The sequence below is a fragment of the Aotus nancymaae genome, unplaced genomic scaffold, assembly GCF_030222135.1.
Source record: "Aotus nancymaae isolate 86718 unplaced genomic scaffold, 86718_ANA_hifiasm-v0.15.2.pri h1tg000002l, whole genome shotgun sequence".
In the NCBI taxonomy this organism is placed as follows: domain Eukaryota; kingdom Metazoa; phylum Chordata; class Mammalia; order Primates; family Aotidae; genus Aotus; species Aotus nancymaae.
Window position 1 is genome coordinate 18,570,533 of NW_026988413.1, and position 17,475 is coordinate 18,588,007.

The 17,475-nt window shown below is 46.0% G+C and overlaps 1 protein-coding gene and 1 non-coding gene across 2 annotated transcripts in view; both read left to right on the forward strand.

The window, feature by feature from the left end:
• The window catches only part of KIAA1549 (KIAA1549 ortholog), a 109,134-nt gene that overhangs the window by 58,774 nt on the left and 32,885 nt on the right, over positions 1-17,475 (forward strand). The window contains exons 11-16 of the mRNA XM_012447576.2: positions 1,322-1,518; positions 3,260-3,375; positions 6,451-6,465; positions 11,711-11,916; positions 13,321-13,544; positions 14,635-14,788. Of these exons, the coding sequence (XP_012302999.2) occupies positions 1,322-1,518; positions 3,260-3,375; positions 6,451-6,465; positions 11,711-11,916; positions 13,321-13,544; positions 14,635-14,788 (912 nt within the window). The remainder of the gene's footprint in view (positions 1-1,321; positions 1,519-3,259; positions 3,376-6,450; positions 6,466-11,710; positions 11,917-13,320; positions 13,545-14,634; positions 14,789-17,475) is intronic.
• LOC135274288 (U6 spliceosomal RNA) lies at positions 6,643-6,749 on the forward strand. The gene has a single exon (XR_010342140.1). It is a non-coding gene; the product is annotated as a U6 spliceosomal RNA (small nuclear RNA).

Genomic DNA, 17,475 nt, shown 5'->3' on the forward strand with positions numbered 1-17,475 from the left:
CAGGGGTCTGTCATGGGTTTGGTGTGGGGTGATGCCACGTATCCCTGGAGAGGAATCCTGCATCCACCAGTTTGAGTGGGGATGTTTTTGAAGAGCCCTTTCTCCTTCAGTTTTGTGCCCCATTACTTCCCTTGACCATTTCTTTCTAGAAATTCTTTTTTCCCTCGACTTCTATTACATGGAACTTTCCAGATTCTTCCGTTTCTCTGAAATCACATTCTATTTTCTTCCTTGCTTTCTTTTTCTCTTCTTAGCCCCAAACTATTAGATATTCTCCAACACTTTATCCACAGAATCTGTATTTATGTTGAAAAACTTAACTCCCTTACTGTTACCTTTATGTGGGTGGTTCTTGAAGTCACATCTAAGCCTGCACATTCCCCTAGGCCATGGTTCCCCATCTCCGGCTACACCAAGCTGACATCCTTTGGGGCCTCAAATTAAGCGTGTTTGAAATGAAGCCTGTCATTCTGTCTCGAGCCATCATTCCTGTGTGACTTGCTTCTTTCTCTTGGTGTCACTTCCATGCTTCACGATGCCCTGCCCCAAAATTTATGTCCTCATCAGCTGCTTTCTCTTCCTTTGCCTCTTGTGTCTGTCTGGCTTCTAGGTCTTTCTGCCTGATTCCTAGAGCTGTTCATTCCTTCCCATGTTCACTGCTAAGATTTGGGGCTCATGTCTTCGTGATTTTATGCACATGCCATGGCCAGGCTGTCTTCCTGCTTCTTTGGTATCCTGCGTACTTGGATTTTAGAAACCTGCCTGTTTAGAAATGTTTAGTGGTTTTCTGATTTTCCAGAGGGCCAAGTCTGGAAGCTGGCATTTTTGGAGTCATCCGTACACAGGCTGGACTTCTCTCTCATGCTCCCGTGCTCTGACCCATCCAGCATAGCCTGTGTGATTTCTTCCCTGGCCTCAGTGTTCTCTGGTTCCTGATATGATCTGGAACATGCTCTTTGTAGCCTCCTCTTTCTGCTTCCAAGTCCTGTCTGTCCTCAAGGTCTGGCTCTGGTCCCCATGATCCTATAAAGAATATCTCGCTCCTGCCACATGGCACATGGTGTGCTGCCGTGACAGCGGATCAGGTGTTGTCTTAGGCTCTAGCTGTTTAATCCTTGTACTCTTGTTTAATCTTTCACAAGTGTCTGTCTGCTCCTCAAACTCTGGGTATAAACAGAACCTGGCACGCAGTCCATGTTTCAGTGATGCTTGTTGGATTGGAGTGGTGGAATTGCCAGCACAGTCTTGGGTCAGAAGTTGTGTTCCTCTCATGAGCTTTGGATTCGGGGTTAACAATCTTGTTTGTGTGTGTGTGTTTCAGCTGCAGATCCCTAGTGTGAAGGGTTTCGATTTTGCTAAGCAGCATCTGGGTCAACACAATAAAGACGACATATTGATTATTCATGAGCCAGCGCCACTGCCAGGACCTGTAAAGGACCACACCACGCCCTCGGAAAATGGAGACGTGCCAAGCCCCAAGTCAAAGATCCCATCCAAGAACGTCCGTCACAGAGGAAGGTTATCACTGGGCTTTCTGTATTGTTCTCAGTTGCAGGCATGCTTCTGTTATGAGGCTGTCAGTTTCCAATGTCGCAAGGGCTGATGGTGAGTCCAGCCCTGCCTCTGCAGCCTGGGAGACCGATGACTTCCCCAAAGTCACACACGAGCCCAAGAATGTTTCTGAGCCACTCTCATGGGCTGCCAAAGAAGGCCGTGTGATTTCTTTCCCCACATGGTTGAAGATCATGAATCACTATCTGTGATAGTTTGGCGGCCCCTGTCAGACTTGATTAGGGATTGACCAGCTCACGTGTATATATCCCGAGGGGAGCATGCTAGGCCCCGTGGAGATAATATCAGCAATAACATATAAGGAGTGCACAGCACCCAGTACATGCTCAGCCTGTGTGAGCCTCTGTGTCCATGTCTGGGATGCCGGCAGCTGCTGTGACTGCATTGCTTTGTCTGCAGGTGACCTTCATCACGTCCTCCTGTGTTTTCTTTGTTTTCCTCTGGCTGCTCATGTGTGTCATCTTTGTTAGGATATCACACAGGACTTTTTACCACCTCCTCCCTGCCCCGCTCCCCATTCCCAATTCATTTCCCTTCCTCCTCTTAAAGTATAGCACATAGAGAATTGCTCATTAAATTTCCAAACTACCTGGAAGCCCCTCATCACCCTCTGACCCTGTGAGAAGGGCTGTAGCTCTGTGAAAGAAGACACAGTTCAGAATTGGGTGTGTTCAGTTGACTGTTGATCACAGGCTTTGGCTACTGAAGCCTCCTGTTGTCAGCCTTTCTTTGAGCTTTGGAACTCTAAATCCTGATTTCTTGCTAAGAGCAAAAAAAGTGTGTGATCATACCAACATTTGAAACGATGTCATGATTTCTGTCTTATCAGAAAACCTACCCCGGGGGTTCTGGCCTAGTTTTAAGAATCTAATAGATGTCAGAGCATGATCTTTACAAAAGAAAACGAGTTATGTAGAGAGATGCTCTTTGCTTAATGATTTTGCTGGCTAAGAATAAATGGAATCATTGAAGATTATTTGATATGCAAGTAAAATTTTGCAAAGTCTTTTTTTTTCTTGTCTGGTCGTCTTGTCATTGACATTTAGTCACGGCGGCTCAGTGGTCTGCGTGGTTAATACGATGTTTTAGCATCTTTTGGGGCACCAGCATATCTTGGCATTTCACATTGTCCTTGAAGCCAGGGAGCCTAAGGAATCAGGGAGCTAACTGATGAAGGATTTTTCCCTGGTGCAAGCTGGGTGCCACAATACCCTTGCTTTTTATATAGAGAATCAAATCTCAGTATAAGCACATCCCAAAGATCTGGAGTTATTTGGGGTGACTGCAGGGCTACGCCAGCTTCCTGGGGATTCTCCAGATCTAGTTAATCCTGAACTCCAAGTCCTCTTTGATCCAACTCATGCTAAACCCAGACTGCTGGTCCAGAAATGACAGGGCCAGGGGCTGGGGCTTGTGCCCTGGTGGCTGTGGGACCATCCTGCTGTCTGGCACTTGTTGAAATGCAGCCCGCTGATCCATTTAGTAAGCCGCATTAATCTGTCTTCAGGAGGTGACTATGTGGTATTAATGTCATCCTTGAAGACACTGTGCTGTGGAATAATTTTTTCGACTGTTTCATTTCTGCTGGTTTTGCCTGGAAGTCTGACTTCCACACCCAAATTAATGTGACTTTTTCTTTTTCATTCTTTCTTGTTTCTAACGTTTGCAATTCGTTTTGTGTCTGCAGAGTTTCTCCCTCAGATGCTGACTCTACGGTCAGCGAAGAGTCCAGCGACAGGGACGCAGGAGATAAGACACCGGGAGCCATCAACGACGGCGGATCCCACAGAGCCCCGCAGAGCGGTCTGTGACTCTTCTGGTTCTTCCTGTTAAAAGTAGTCCCTATGAGAGTCCGAAGGCTGAGGCCTTACACTACTTCAAATGCCAAACCCTTAAAAATATCTGTGAAATGGGGCATTCATCATTCCCATGTTGCTCAGCACCAGTTGTCACCATCTAATGTGGTATTGGTGTCTGCTTTGGGGCTTGGGATTCACTGGGGGTACATATTAAGGTGAATAGCCTCATTTCACTCTGGTTTAGAGTCCTCATGATTTTCCTGTCCAGAGGTCAAGGAGGAAGTACACTGAAACCAGAGTCTCAAAAACCACCCCCAGGATTCAGTAGCTTTCATAGGAACCAATTCAGGGATTCACAGCCGTCACTGTCAGGAAGTTGTTTGTTTATCATCGGCCCAAGTCCCTTATGTTTAGTCCTGTCCCTAGATCTTTCTTCCAGTAGGGGGTTAGTGTGAGCAGATGCTTTATCATGTTTGTGTGTGGGGTCCCATATAGCTTCATAGGCCAGGTATGAGATGAGCTTCACTCCTGTTCTGTGACGACTGATGCCCTGTTAGAAAATGAGACCTATAGGTCTTTAGACTTGGGAGCATTTTTTTTGGAATGATAGCACGGTAGCTTGTTTTTAGTGTAATAGATTGTATTAATTAGATGTGCTACTGCGGCTGTTGTATTTGCTGGAGGTTTATTTTTATTTAAGGATTGTATTTCAGTAATACAAAGATAATTGAGAGGCCTCAGAATGTTATTATTACTATTATGTTTTTGAGACAGCGTCTTACTCTATCACTGAGGCTGGAGTGCAGTGGCGCAGTCCCGGCTCACTGTAGCCTCGACCTCCCAGGCTCAGGTGATCCTCCCACCTCAGTCTCCTCAGTAGCTGGGATTACAGGCATGTGCCACCACATCCAGTTAATTTTTGTCCTTTTTTTGTAGAGACAGGGTTTCACCATGTGGCTTAGGCTAGTCCTGAACTCCTGGACTCAAGCGATCCATCTGCCTCAGCCTCTGAAAGTGCTGGGATTATAGGCATGAGCCACCATGCCCAGCCAGAATATTATTTATTTATTTATTTTTTGAGACGGAGTTTCGCTCTTGTTACCCAGGCTGGAGTGCAATGGCGCAATCTCGGCTCACTGCAACCTCCACCTCCTGGGTTCAAGCAGTTCTCCTGTCTCAGCCTCCCAAGTAGCTGGAACTACAGGCGTGTGCCACCATGCCCAGCTAATTTTTGTATTTTTAGTAGAGACGGGGTTTCACCTTGTTAACCAGGATGGTCTCGATCTCGACCTCGTGATCCACCCACCTCGGCCTCCCAAAGTGCTGGGATTATAGGCGTGAGCCACCGCGCCCGGCCTAGGATATTATTTTTAATAGGAATTTTTATACTTACAGTTTTTAATCATAAATTTCTGTGTATGGAAATGCAGCACAGCGCAAACTGTATTCTAGAAATGAACAGACTCTGGACAGAAGCCCAGGGGCCTCTCCTCTCCCTGACGCGCTTGTGGCCTCACGGGTCGCTCAGCCTTCGAGGCTCCAGTGGGACTGCACTCGCCAGTCCTTGCAGTTCTTCCGGCTCCTTCCACTTGGTTCTTTTGTAATCTTAAGGACGTCCCCTTAGAAAAAGGGAAGAGGTTTTTCTTTCGATCTAGTTTTTCAAAATCTGAAAAATTATTTAGCACTATGGTAACAGATGCTGTTTCAGATAGACAGGATTAGAATCTAGTTTTGGGAAAGAAATATTTGGGGGAAAAAAAGAGCTCTGGATTTTATCAAGTTCTGTTCATTGCTTATCTGAGCAACCCTTTCTTTCAGTGCCTGTGTTTAACTCCTTCTGATGGTATTACAACCAGTCTATAAAAACAGCAAAAATCAAACACCACTCTTGACATAGGTTCAGAATCCAGGTAGCCAGCATTACAGCTCTGGGGCCCAGAGTTGAATGTGAAGGAGACGAATTAGATGATTTTGTGAATATTAGAAGCTCAGATGCTGCTGTTATAATTTGAAGAGATACCAGAATCTGTACATTATTTTCATGTTGTAGAAAGATAGTTTTCTCACTATAAATATCAATATACTTTGAAAACGTTGCTTACTTCTTGAAAGGTGCTATAAGATAGCTTTAATGCTGCCGTATAAGTGTTTTATTGCTTGCATAGAAACTTAAATATCCTATTTAAAAATATTCTGAGTTTTTGTCCTTTGTTACTTAATTTTTTAATGTTTAAAAAACTTTTGCTTTTTGAGACAGTCTTTCTCTGTCGCCTGGGCTGTAGGGCAGTGACACGACCTTGGCTCATTGCAACCTCTGCCTTCCGGGCTCAAATGATTCTCCTGACTCAGCCTCCTAAGTAGCTGGGATTATAGACGTACGCCACCACACCTGGCTAATTTTTTTATTTTTAGTAGAGACAGGGTTTCTCCATGTTGGCCAGGCTGGTCTCGAACTCCTGGCCTCATGTGATTGCCTGCCTCGGCCTCCCAAAGTGCCGGGATTACAGGCATGAGCCACCGCGTCCAGCCTATTTTATAATTCACATAAAAATCTTTCTTTCGTTGCAAGTCATAATGAAGTAAAAATTAATGGAGGCATAGGGCAGGGAGGCAGCTTGAGACCTATTCTGGAGCCCTCTTCTGTGTTGCCCTGGGATCAGCGTTCCCTCTCACTCCTGCGGGTGGCACAGCTACCGGCTCTCAGGCTTCTTGGCAAGGCTTTTGACAACTGTCCCAGGTCATGTGGCATTTTAAGGACCCACCTTGCAGTGGAAGCTGAGAGAAGACTCTTGTTTCAGTTTTGGTAAATTGGAGGTTGTGCTTGATTCCTTTGCCAGCTGACTGTTTTTGGAAGGTGACTAGACCGTGACACATACCCTTACGGCCATCCATGGACCCTTAAGAGATTACTTACTCAGATGTCACTGTGTTCACGGTTATTGCAGCTCTAGATGAACTCACATCCTAACCCCTGGTTACCTTTAGTGAAGATGGGAAGGGAGAGATGAGGTAGGAGTGTGCTGCCATTGCTGTGTCTGTGCGTAATTGTAGTTTTTCTCTCTCTCCTCTTTATCATCAGGAATATACCAAGTAGGTAAGGATTGCAAAATACTCAGCATTCTTTTATGCTCTCCTTAGATTGCATGTGTGCAAGTGTGTGATTTTTAAGTAGTCAAAACTTGATTCATTTGCATTCCACAAGTTCCAAATTCTAGAATTTCACATGCAAACTAAGTGGCCATTGACTTTTGCATGTGCTAAGTAGTTTGCAGTGCTCACTTAACCAGCATATATAATAAAATTGAAACGCAACACAGAACATTAGCATGACCCCTGCACAAGGATGACATGCAAACTTGGGAAGCATTCCTTATTTTTTAAAAATTAAAGGAGTTTGCCAAATAGTTTAAAGGAGATTGAGTTCATATAACATTGAAGGTTTTCAAGCAATTTGGGAGTACCCATATATAAAATGATTGGGTTCATAAAATATAATTCTCATCTTTTCATGAAGGCAGATTCCCAGAGACCTTTTCAAGGTAAAATATTATAAACACAGTGGATATGACTGTAGTCATTGAGTCATCCATTTAGCAAATGCTTACTAAACGCCTGTGCTGTATCAGGTGCTGGCGACACAGTGAAGATGAGACAAATGTGATTCCTGTCTCACAGGGTAGTAACGTAGCTTTCACACATTGGTAAAGATGCGATTTTTCCAGCCTGGGCAACATAGTGAGACTCTGCCTCAACGAGAAATAGAAAAAATTAGCCAGGCATGGTGGTGTGTGCCTGTGGTCCCAGCTACTGAAGAGGCTGAGGTGGGAGGATCGCTTGAGCCTGGGAGGTCGAGGCTGCAGTGAGCTGTGATTGCATCACTGTACTCCAGTCTGGGTGACAGAGCAAGACCCTGTCTCGGGGGGAAGAATGTGGTTTGACTATATTTATTTGTAGATAATGAAATATTTCTTTAAAAATGCTCTCTTGCTTTGACATTTCAGTAATTCAGACTGAACTTTTCTCTTTCATTCTGCTTTGTTGGCATTATCCTATTCTATACAATCCTGTAAACGATTACATATTTTTTATTTTTATTTTTTTGCTTACCCTGTCTGGACTGCAGTGGCACAATCACAGCTCACTGCAGCCTTGACCTCTTGGGCTCAAGCAGTCCTCTCACCTCAGCCTCCTGAGTAGCTGGGACTACAGGAGCATACGATGCCCAGCTAATTTTTTATTTACTTTTTGTAGAGTTGAAGTCTTGCCATGTTGCGCAGGCTGGTTTTGAACTCCTGGGCTCAAGCAATCCTTCTACCCTAGCCTCCGAAAGTGCTGGGATTACAGGCATGAGCCACCATGCCCAGTCTTTTTCTTTCTTTTTAAGATTTTTATTTATATTTTAACTGAGGATAAAACATCATATATATTTATAGTGTACAACATGATGTACTTTTGCTTTTATTTTTAGTTGACACATAATACTTGCAAATATTTATAGGGGACACTGTGGTATTTCCATGTATGAATATACTGTGTGATGATCAAATCAGGGTAATTAGCATATCTGTCATGACATACAAAGTTATCATTACCTTGGAAACATTCAAAATCTGCTCTTCAAGCTAATTGAAAATATACAATAAATTAGTAGAATCACCTTACAGTGCCTAGAGGTGCTAGACCCATGTTCCTCCTCTCTAGCTGTGCACTTTTATTTTTATTTTTTGAGACACAGTCTTACTTTGTTGCCCAGGCTGGGATGCAGTGGTGCAATCATGGCTCACACAGCCTTGACTTCCCAGGCTCAGATGATCCTCCTTCCTCAGCCTCCCGAGTAGCTGGGTCTGCAGGTGCACACCACCACGCCAGATAATATTTTGTAGAGATGGGGTTTTGCCATGTTACCTGGGCTGGTCTAGAACTCCTGGGCTCAAGTGATCCTTCCGCCTCAGCCTCCCCAAGTGCTGGGAGTACAGGCGAGAGCCACCATGTCCAGCCTCTAGTTGTGTTTTTGTATCTGTTAACCAACCTTTGCCTTTGTCCCTCCCCTTCCCTTCCCAGCCTCAGGTAACCATGAGTCTACTCTCCACTCTAGATCAGCTTTCTGGCTTCCACATATGAGCGAGAACAGTGCACTGTTTATCCTTCTGTGCCTGGCTTATTAATGTCTTCCAAGCTCATCCATATTGCTGCAGATGGCAGGATTTCATTCTTTTTTATGGCTAAATGGTGACGTTTTGCTATATGTATGCATTATGGAAGGGCAAAATCAAGCTGTTTACCATATGCATTACCTCACATGCTTATTTTTTGTGATAGCACTTAAAATCCACTCTCAGCTGTTTTCAAGTATACAGTATATTGTTATTATTTATAGTTACCACAAGGTGCAATAGGTATCTTGACTGTATAGTAAAATTGATATCATTACTCTTAAAAAATAATTGAAGAGAAAGGGGTTTTAATCCCAGGTTCTTACTTGCCTTAAGGCAGAATTCACACAGCACTAGTCTCTGTGTGTCCACTGTACTGTGTACTAATCATTATTATACAAGTAGCTTTTTTAGAAACATTGTGCAATGCATAGCAAACAATATGTATTATATAATTATAACATGTATTAATATATGATAGATAATATATAATTATGAATATAATATATATTACTAATTATACTATATTATGTTATATATTTATATAATATATATTTACATTATATATAGTTCTACAAATCGAAATATAATTATAATATATATGATATATAACATATATTATATGTATATGTTAAAAAATGAAAAGCCCCTCTTTTCAGCCATGCTGAAAGGCTGGGCTCCGGGCAGTATGGAAGCAGAAAGATTTTCTGCACCTCTGATTTCCTCTCCTCTGCTTAGCCCCTCAGCTCTGTAGAGTGGCCCGAGGTCTGTGCATCCCCTCCTTCTCTGGTTGCAGTCTGTGAACAACTAAGCGAGGATGAAGCAAGGACCGTGACTGCAGTGGGGAGGGGGTGGCTGGGCTGTGGACAGGAGTCCAGTGTCAGGCTGCCACTCCAGTGGTACCCAAGCAGGGCTAACAGCACTGTGGGGAGGGGCCTGTTTTGTTTTTATGCCTGTCACCCTTGTCTCCCTGCAACCCAGAGGTCTCTGCCACCCTGGAGGAAAGTGATCCCACCTCTAGGTATCAGTAGCTTAATGGGCTACCCTGTGTGACATTTGCTGTTACTCTATAGTCTGGGTTAGCAGGGCTAGCCTGTCTGGCGAAGCTAATGATCTTCTTTTAGGCATTATGCCTGCAACTTGAGTAGCTGCCACTGATGAATGGTGGTGCCCGGCTGTGCTCCCACTGCACAGTCAGGTTCCTTCTAGGTGTGGGGCCAGGAAAGAAAGCTTGAGCATAGCTGGAATCCAGACAGTGGTGCCCCCTTGCTAAGAGAGACATCATTGGTTCAGAGTCAGACAAATAACTTCTAACTGCTTGGGATAATGAATATGATTCAAATTGAGAGAAAATACAGGCGTACTTACCAATGCTGCGCTTTCCTTATATGAAATATCAATGACTGCTTTGCTCTCATCTATTTTCTACACTGAGGAGAGACCTTTGTATTTTTCACTTATGCTTTGAAGTTTCAGATGTCAGGCTTTTGTTTAGAGGCAGTTTCTGCATGGACTCATTCCCTCTGTCAGCCTGCTGGCCATTTATTTGAAAGCAGGATCCAGAAGTGACTGTGGCTGATTAGAGGAAGGGCACAAATTGATCTTTTTTTTTTTGGTGGGGCCAGGGGACAGGGTCTCACTCTGTCACCCAGGCTGGAGTACAAAGATGTGATCTCGGCTCACTGCAACCTCTACCTCCTGGACTCAAGGGATCCTCCCACTGCAGCCTTCTGAGTAGCTAGGACTACAGGCATGTGCCACCACACCCAGCTAATTTAAAAAAAAATGTAGAGACAAGATCTTACTGTATTGCCTAGACTGGTCTCAAACTCCTGGGCTCAAGCAGTCCTGCCTTGGCCTCTCAAAGTGCTGGGATTACAGGCATGAGCCACTGTGCCCGGCCAGCTGATCTTAAGTGTGACTAACTAGCTCTTTCTACTCAGCCGCTGTTTATTTTTCTCTTTCTCTTTTCAAAATTAAAATCTATTTGGATTACCTCTACTATAAAAATAATAATACAGAAAATCCTTATTATCAAAAATAAAAGACATTGGGAAAAATATCCCATCATGTGAAGATTCAGTCTCTGTTAAAATTTTTAAGTGTTTATTTTTTGTCTTTTTTTGTGCATTTAACTTTCTTTTTTTCCACAGGTCTGATTAGTTTTTAAGAAAATTATTACAGTTAAATATACATAGCCTAAAATCTGCTGTGTAACCATTTTTACATATACTCTTCACCTGTTTTTAAAATAGGAACTAGCACTGGGTGTGTTGGCTTCTGCCTATAATCCCAGCACTTTGGGAGGCTGAGGCAGGTGGATCACTTGAGATCAGGAGTTCAAGACCAGCCTGGCCAATATGGTGAAACCCTGTCTCTACTAAAAGCATTAATACAAAAATTAGCCTTGTGTGGTGGCACACACCTGTAATCCCAGCTACTCGGGAGGCTGAGGCTGGAAAATTGCTCAAACTTGGGAGGTGGAGGTTGCAGTGAGCTGAGATCGTGCCACTGCACTTCAGCCCGGGAAAAAGAGTGAGACTCTGTCTCAAAAATAAATAAATGATAAATTTTAAAAATAAATAAGTAGGAACTAATTCCCTGCAAGCAACAGCTTTTTCTTTTCATGCGTCTTCAACTTCGTTTTCTTTCCACATCAGAACTGAAAAGTCGTTGTTAACTGGTACATGCCCGCGTGTTCTCGTCTTCCGTTTTCTCTGTAGTACGACATTGCCTTGGCAACTAAATGTGTATCACTCCAGCAAGCTCCCTCCCTGATGGTAGCAAGAGTTCAGAACTGCTATAAATACATTTTCTAAAAGTTCTGTGAATGGCTTATTGACAACTGAGCAACTTCAGGCTCCTTCTGGCCTGTATTCTTTCTGGCTGAAGATTTTGAACCACAGTTAGACAAAACAGTGCAGCTTTTGACACAGTATCATAGTGATTTCCTCACATCTTTTCTCAGGGCACTTGTAATTTTTAATGAAGCTAGAGGATACAGTATATAGCCCAGACGATTAAAGCTCAGAGAGTGAAATTGCAAGTACTCTGCCACTGGAGTGGGGATGTATTTTTGGTCACGGCCCCATCCAAGGATTATTTAAAGAATAATTCACAATTCTGATTATTTGCTATTTCTTTAGATGACTTTGTGTATATGTTTTGCTTTTCCTTCTGTTCCAGGACCACCACTGCCCAGTTCAGGAAACGAGCAGCACTCATCAGCCTCCATCTTCGAGCATGTGGACAGGATCGCCCGCCCCCTGGAGGCTAGCCGGAGGGTCCCCAGTAAGATCCAGCTTATCGCCATGCAGCCGATCCCAGCACCTCCTGTGCAGCGCCCTTCCCCAGCTGACCGAGTGGCAGAAACCAATAAAATCAACAAAGAGGTATTTGCTTTTATTAAAAAGTCTGTTAATTAAAAAACTCACCTGGGCACAGTGGCTCACGCCTGTAATCCTCGCACTTTTGGAGGCCAAGGCAGGTGGATCATCTGAGGTCGGGAGTTTGAGCCTAGCCTACCCAACATAGTGAAACCCCGTTTCTATAAAAATACAAAATTAGCCTGGCTTGGTGGCATATGCCTGTAATCCCAGCTACTCGGGAGGCTGAGGTAGGAGAATCACTTGAACCCGGGATGGGGAGGTTGCAGTGAGCCGGGATCATGTCACTGCATTCCAGCCTGGGTGACAGAGTAAGACTCTGTCTCGAAAAAAAAAAAAAAAAAAACCTCACACTCTGACACTCTGATTTGGTCAGTGTTTGAAAATGAGTGCAAGTTACAGTAGCAGCAGGTTATTAAAGGCATAAGCTGTTGACAAGGATTCTTAATGTAAAACCTCATGCTTGTTGGAGATCAGATACTGTGCATGGAACTGTGGGGCGCATTGGCAGACGTGCAGAAAAGTGTTAGCGTGGCTGACCAGGGGCTGCTGTCCTCAGAAGGAGCCACTTCAGCTTCTGATCCTCCTCACGCTAAGACCCAGTTCAGGTCTCCATCTTTGGGGATGACACTCTGCGGGGCAGGAGGGTCTCATGTCAGGGAACTTGTTTCAGTGACACTAGGTAATTATCTTCCTTATATCTTTCAGTCTTATTTAAACATCTTTAAAGGAGGAAAATTTTCTCGTCTCAGGGCATATTATATCTAGCTATCAGATGTGTCTTCAAAGTTGTCACCAGCCGATTTCCAAGGTTCGAGTGATTTTCTTCCCCCTGCTTTCGGGATGGTGACAAGACTCCAGTGCACCACGCAGTGCTTGGGGATAAAGCTCATGGGATGGCTGGGTCTCTGGTCTTGCCTGGGCTGTGCCTGTCACCCTCTTGGTGACTCTGTGGAACCTACAGACAGCAAATTAAGGGTGGGCGAGATGAGCAAAGCAGAAAGGCTTTCCTAAAAGGCTTTGCTGGCAGGCGCGGTGGCTCATGCTTGTAATCCCAGCACTTTGCGAGGTCAAGGCAGGTGGATCATTTGAGGTCAGGAGTTCAAGACCAGCCTGGCCAACATGGTGAAACCGCGTCTCTACTAAAAAATACAAAACAATGAGCCAGGCATGGTGGCAAGCGCCTGTAATCCCAGCTACTCTGGAGGCTGATACAGGAGAATCGCTTGAACCTGGGAGGTGGAAGTTGCAGTGAGCTGAGATCATGCCACTGACTCTAGCCTGGGCGGCAGAGTGAGACTCTGTCTCAAAAAAATATATAAATAAAAATAAAAGGCTTTGCGAAGCGTGTGTCCCAGAAGCCTCCCAGGACTTCCGCCGCTGTCGTTCTCTCCTGTCCCCCTTCCTCAGATTCAGACCGCGCTGCGGCACAAGTCCGAGATCGAGCACCACCGCAACAAGATCCGCCTGCGCGCCAAGCGCCGCGGCCACTATGAGTTCCCGGTGGTGGACGACCTGTCCTCGGGCGACACCAAGGAGCGGCACCGGGTGTACCGCAGGGCGCAGATGCAGATCGACAAGATCTTGGACCCCACGGCCAGCGTGCCCTCCGTGTTCATAGAGCCCAGAAAGAGGTGGACTGGGCGCCTGTGGCTGGGCGGCTGGGAAGGGCGCGTGCTTCGGGGGCACAGGAGCAGGACAGGAGCCCCTCTGCTGTTGCAGGGCCTGTGGCAGAAGGACCCCATCCGCGTTCACGTGGAGGTCACTGAAAACAGTTGAAGGGGTCCCTGCACTAAAGGGTGTGGAGGCCACTCGGAAGACGTCCTCTGGCTGAGGGTCACCTTGGTGTGGGAGGTGTCGGCTTTGTTCTCACCTCTGCCCCTCCGCCTGCCTCTGGATTTCATCTGTCTCTTCCAATTGAGCCTATCTAAAACCGTACTCACCCTTTCCGTCCCACCCCGGCTCCTTCTGTGGCGTCCTTGGCTCTTCCTCGCCTCCCACTCTGTCACCTCCACTATTTTCATCTCCAGGAGCCACCCAGGCCAGCGCCCAGCAGATCTGCTTTGGTTTTCTCACAGCTGCCTGCAGGGTCTGGGGTCTCACCTTCCCCCGGCCTCCCAGACTCCCGCCCCGACATAGATGCGTTTTCCTTAAACACGGCGCCCATATACATCTTTCTCTGCTCAAAACCCGGGGTGGCTCTCGTTGCCTGCCAGGTGGGACCTGTGTACCTGTCACAGGCTGGCCCTGCCCCTCCACTCCAGCTCTTTTCCACAGGTCAGCCACACGGACAGAACTGCCACCCAGGAGACCGCCTGGTAGTCCCTGGGCATTCACCTGCCTGCAGTTTCTGCCCCTGGCACCCGCTTCCCACATCCCTCCCTGGCTGCAGGTCCTGTTCACTCTCTAAGACCCCGTTCCGGCCCATGGGGCTAGAGTCTCACTGACCTCTCCTTTTCTGAACGTCTGTACGGCTAAATGATGTCATGATTATAGAGGGCTTCGTATCATTCTGTGTTGCTCCCATGGGTTAATAGGTCTGTTTGGGTAGGTGCTGAGCTTCCTTAGAGCAGAGGCTGTGTCGTAGGTGCCGTTTATATCCTAGAGGATATTTACTCCAGTGGCCAGCGCATGCTGGGTGCTCAGGGTACTTAGTGTTTAGTTGATAAACCAGTGGCAAAAAGGGTTATTTCCTACGAAGATAATTTCTCTTTTACTTGGCAGCTCACGGATAAAACGTTCTCCCAAGCCTCGCCGGAAACACCAGGTCAACGGCTGCCCTGCTGATGCTGAGAAGGACAGGCTCATCACCACGGACAGCGATGGCACCTACCGGAGGCCCCCAGGCGTCCACAACTCGGCCTACATCGGATGCCCAGTGCGTGCTGCTGATTCCGGCTTCTGAAACCGGGGCAGGGTGGGGCAAGGTGGGGCAGGGCGGGGCGGCTCCTAGAAGATGCACCAAAGAGGGAGGAGAAGCAGCGCTGGCTGCCGCCCTGTGTGGTGTCCACGCCTGACGGCTGATGCGCCAGGGCCCTCTAGGTCATGAAGTGGGTGGGGTGGCCACCCCTTCTAAAGGGAGACTTGAGTCCCGTCAACCAGGGTGCTGCTGAGTGCCACCTCTGGAAACACACTATTTTTCCTCTTTATACGTAAGCCTTGCTCTCTCAGACTTCACAGTGGGACATGTTTGAGGTTAACTGGAAAACAGAGAGAGAGAGAGAAATATCCTCAGGGTTTCTTTCCTTTTCCCTAGTCAGAGGGTTATTTGGTTTTGCTGTTTTTTATTTTTATTTTTTTTGTGAGACAGGATCTCACTCTGTTGCCCAGGCTGGAGTGCAGTGGTGTGATCAAGGCTTACTGCAGCCTCAGCCTCCTGGGGATGATTCTCCCACTTCAGTCTCCTGAGAGCTAGGACCACAGGCGTGCGCCACCATACCCAGCTAATTAAAAAATGTTTTTTGTAGAGATGGGGTCTCAGCATGTTGCCCAGGCTGGTCTCAAACTCCTGGCCTCAAGTGATCCTCCCACCTTGGCCTCCCACAGTGCTAGGATTACAGGTGTGAGGGCATGACCCTGAGACCAAGAGTCTCGTGCTGTACTGACTGAGCTAGCCCAGCTGGGTTTCCTAATGGGAGGAGGGATATTTAGGGTTTTATTTCCCTGTACTGTCCTTAGAGTGCTAATGAGATAGTGTATTTGCTTATATATATTTTACTTTTATGGGGGAAAGAGGTTAATGGAAATTAAGAAATAATGCATGGTGGCTCACACCTGTAACACCAGCACTTTGAGAGGCTGAGGTAGGGGGATCGCTTGAGCCCAGGAATTGGAGACCAGCCTGGGCAATATAGCGAAACTCTGTCTCTCCAAAAACTACAAAAATTAGCCAGGCATGGTGGTGCATGCCTGTAATCCCAGCTACTTGGGAGGCTGAGGTGGGAGAATTGCTTCAGCCCAGGAGGTTGAGGCTGCAGTGAGAATTTTGCACCACTGCACTCCAGCCTGGGTGACAGAGCAAGATCCCGGCTTTAAATAAATAAATAAATAAGGGATTTTTTTTTTTTTAAGACGGGGTTTCACCATGTTGGTCAGGCTGGTCATGAACTCCCGACCTCAGGTGATCCACCTGCCTTGGCCTTCAAAGTGCTTGGTACAGGCGTGAGCCACCACGCCCGGCCAGGGATTTTTTTTTTTTCTAAATTAACAGAGGTCCAGACAACTTTGCTTCAAGTGTTAAAGGCAGATATTGATAGCATAAGATGCATACACACAGACTGCACTGAGTAGGGGAGAGAGAACCAGCCTCACTTAATGCCCATGAGAAATACAGACACAAAGACACCCCAAGACAGAGAGGACGAGCCAGATACAGCTAACCTCGGCAGCACTGGAAAACAGGGCGTCCTGAACTCCATGCCAGGAGAGCCCTGCCTTGCTGCATCAGGCCTCTTTCTCCTCCTGGAGGTACTCACAGGGCCAGCCTTGTTTAGAGACATGTTAGCAAAAAGCACACCCTTCCGGAACGGATTCACGATGGATGTGATCGCTTTAGATAGAGCTTATGCGAGCAGCCATGTCTTAGTTGAGGTTTGTATTTTTCTCCTAAATTATACAACTAACAAGCACTTAAAGATGCTAAATATAATTACACAAATACTATATATACTGCGTATATATAGTATACTATACATACTGCGTATATATAGTATACTATACTGAGATGGGGCCTAAATACAACTGAATTATGATCATCTGAAAGAACCAGACTTTTCCTTAGGAACTTACGGTATTACTAGGCTCCTGAAGACCGACCTTCTTGATCTACTCATGAGGATTGGTGCGATTCCAGAGAGTTGGGCCCTCTATATATTAAACTACTCTCTTCCTCAGAATGAATTGACTAGTTCCTGTTACTTTTTAGATGTAGTGCTTGGCTGCTCTTACAGTAGGTGGTGCTCTTGTGCTGTGTTGGGTTCTGGGGGCATTTGGGCATCTGTGGGGTTTGGCTTGATCTGGGAAGAGGTTCCCAGGGTTGTCACCCACAGCTTTTGTCTGCCAAGTGGAGGCTTGGTGTGGTGTGGAACTAACAGATAGAACGGGCAGCCTCCCTTCTTCCCCTTCACTTCCCCAGCCAACCTGGGCTCCTCTCTCAAAGGAATCTGTGGGGAGCCTTCTCAGCCCCCTCCCTTTGATTTTTTAAATGCTTGAGTTTTCTATGGGGAGGAACCTGTCTTCATTTGCCTGCCTCGGTGACCCTAGATCAAGCTTCTTTCACGGTGGCTTGCACCATCTTTTTTTCTTCCTTTTTTCCTTAGCAGAGAGTACAGATTCTTCCTCCTGTTGGTGCAGAGCAGCTTTTCCTGGAAAACACCACCCCAGAGGCTTCTTGCCTTTAGCGACTCCTTCTTTCAAAGATTTCCCCAAAATAAAAATCTTCCTCATATTTTGAATTCTGAAACCCTTACTTTCAAAGATAATGCTTTTCTCAGAAATCATCTTTTCTTAGGTAGTTTATCTTCCAGCCCCTCCGACACCAACTTTTATTAGAGAATCAGTGGTACA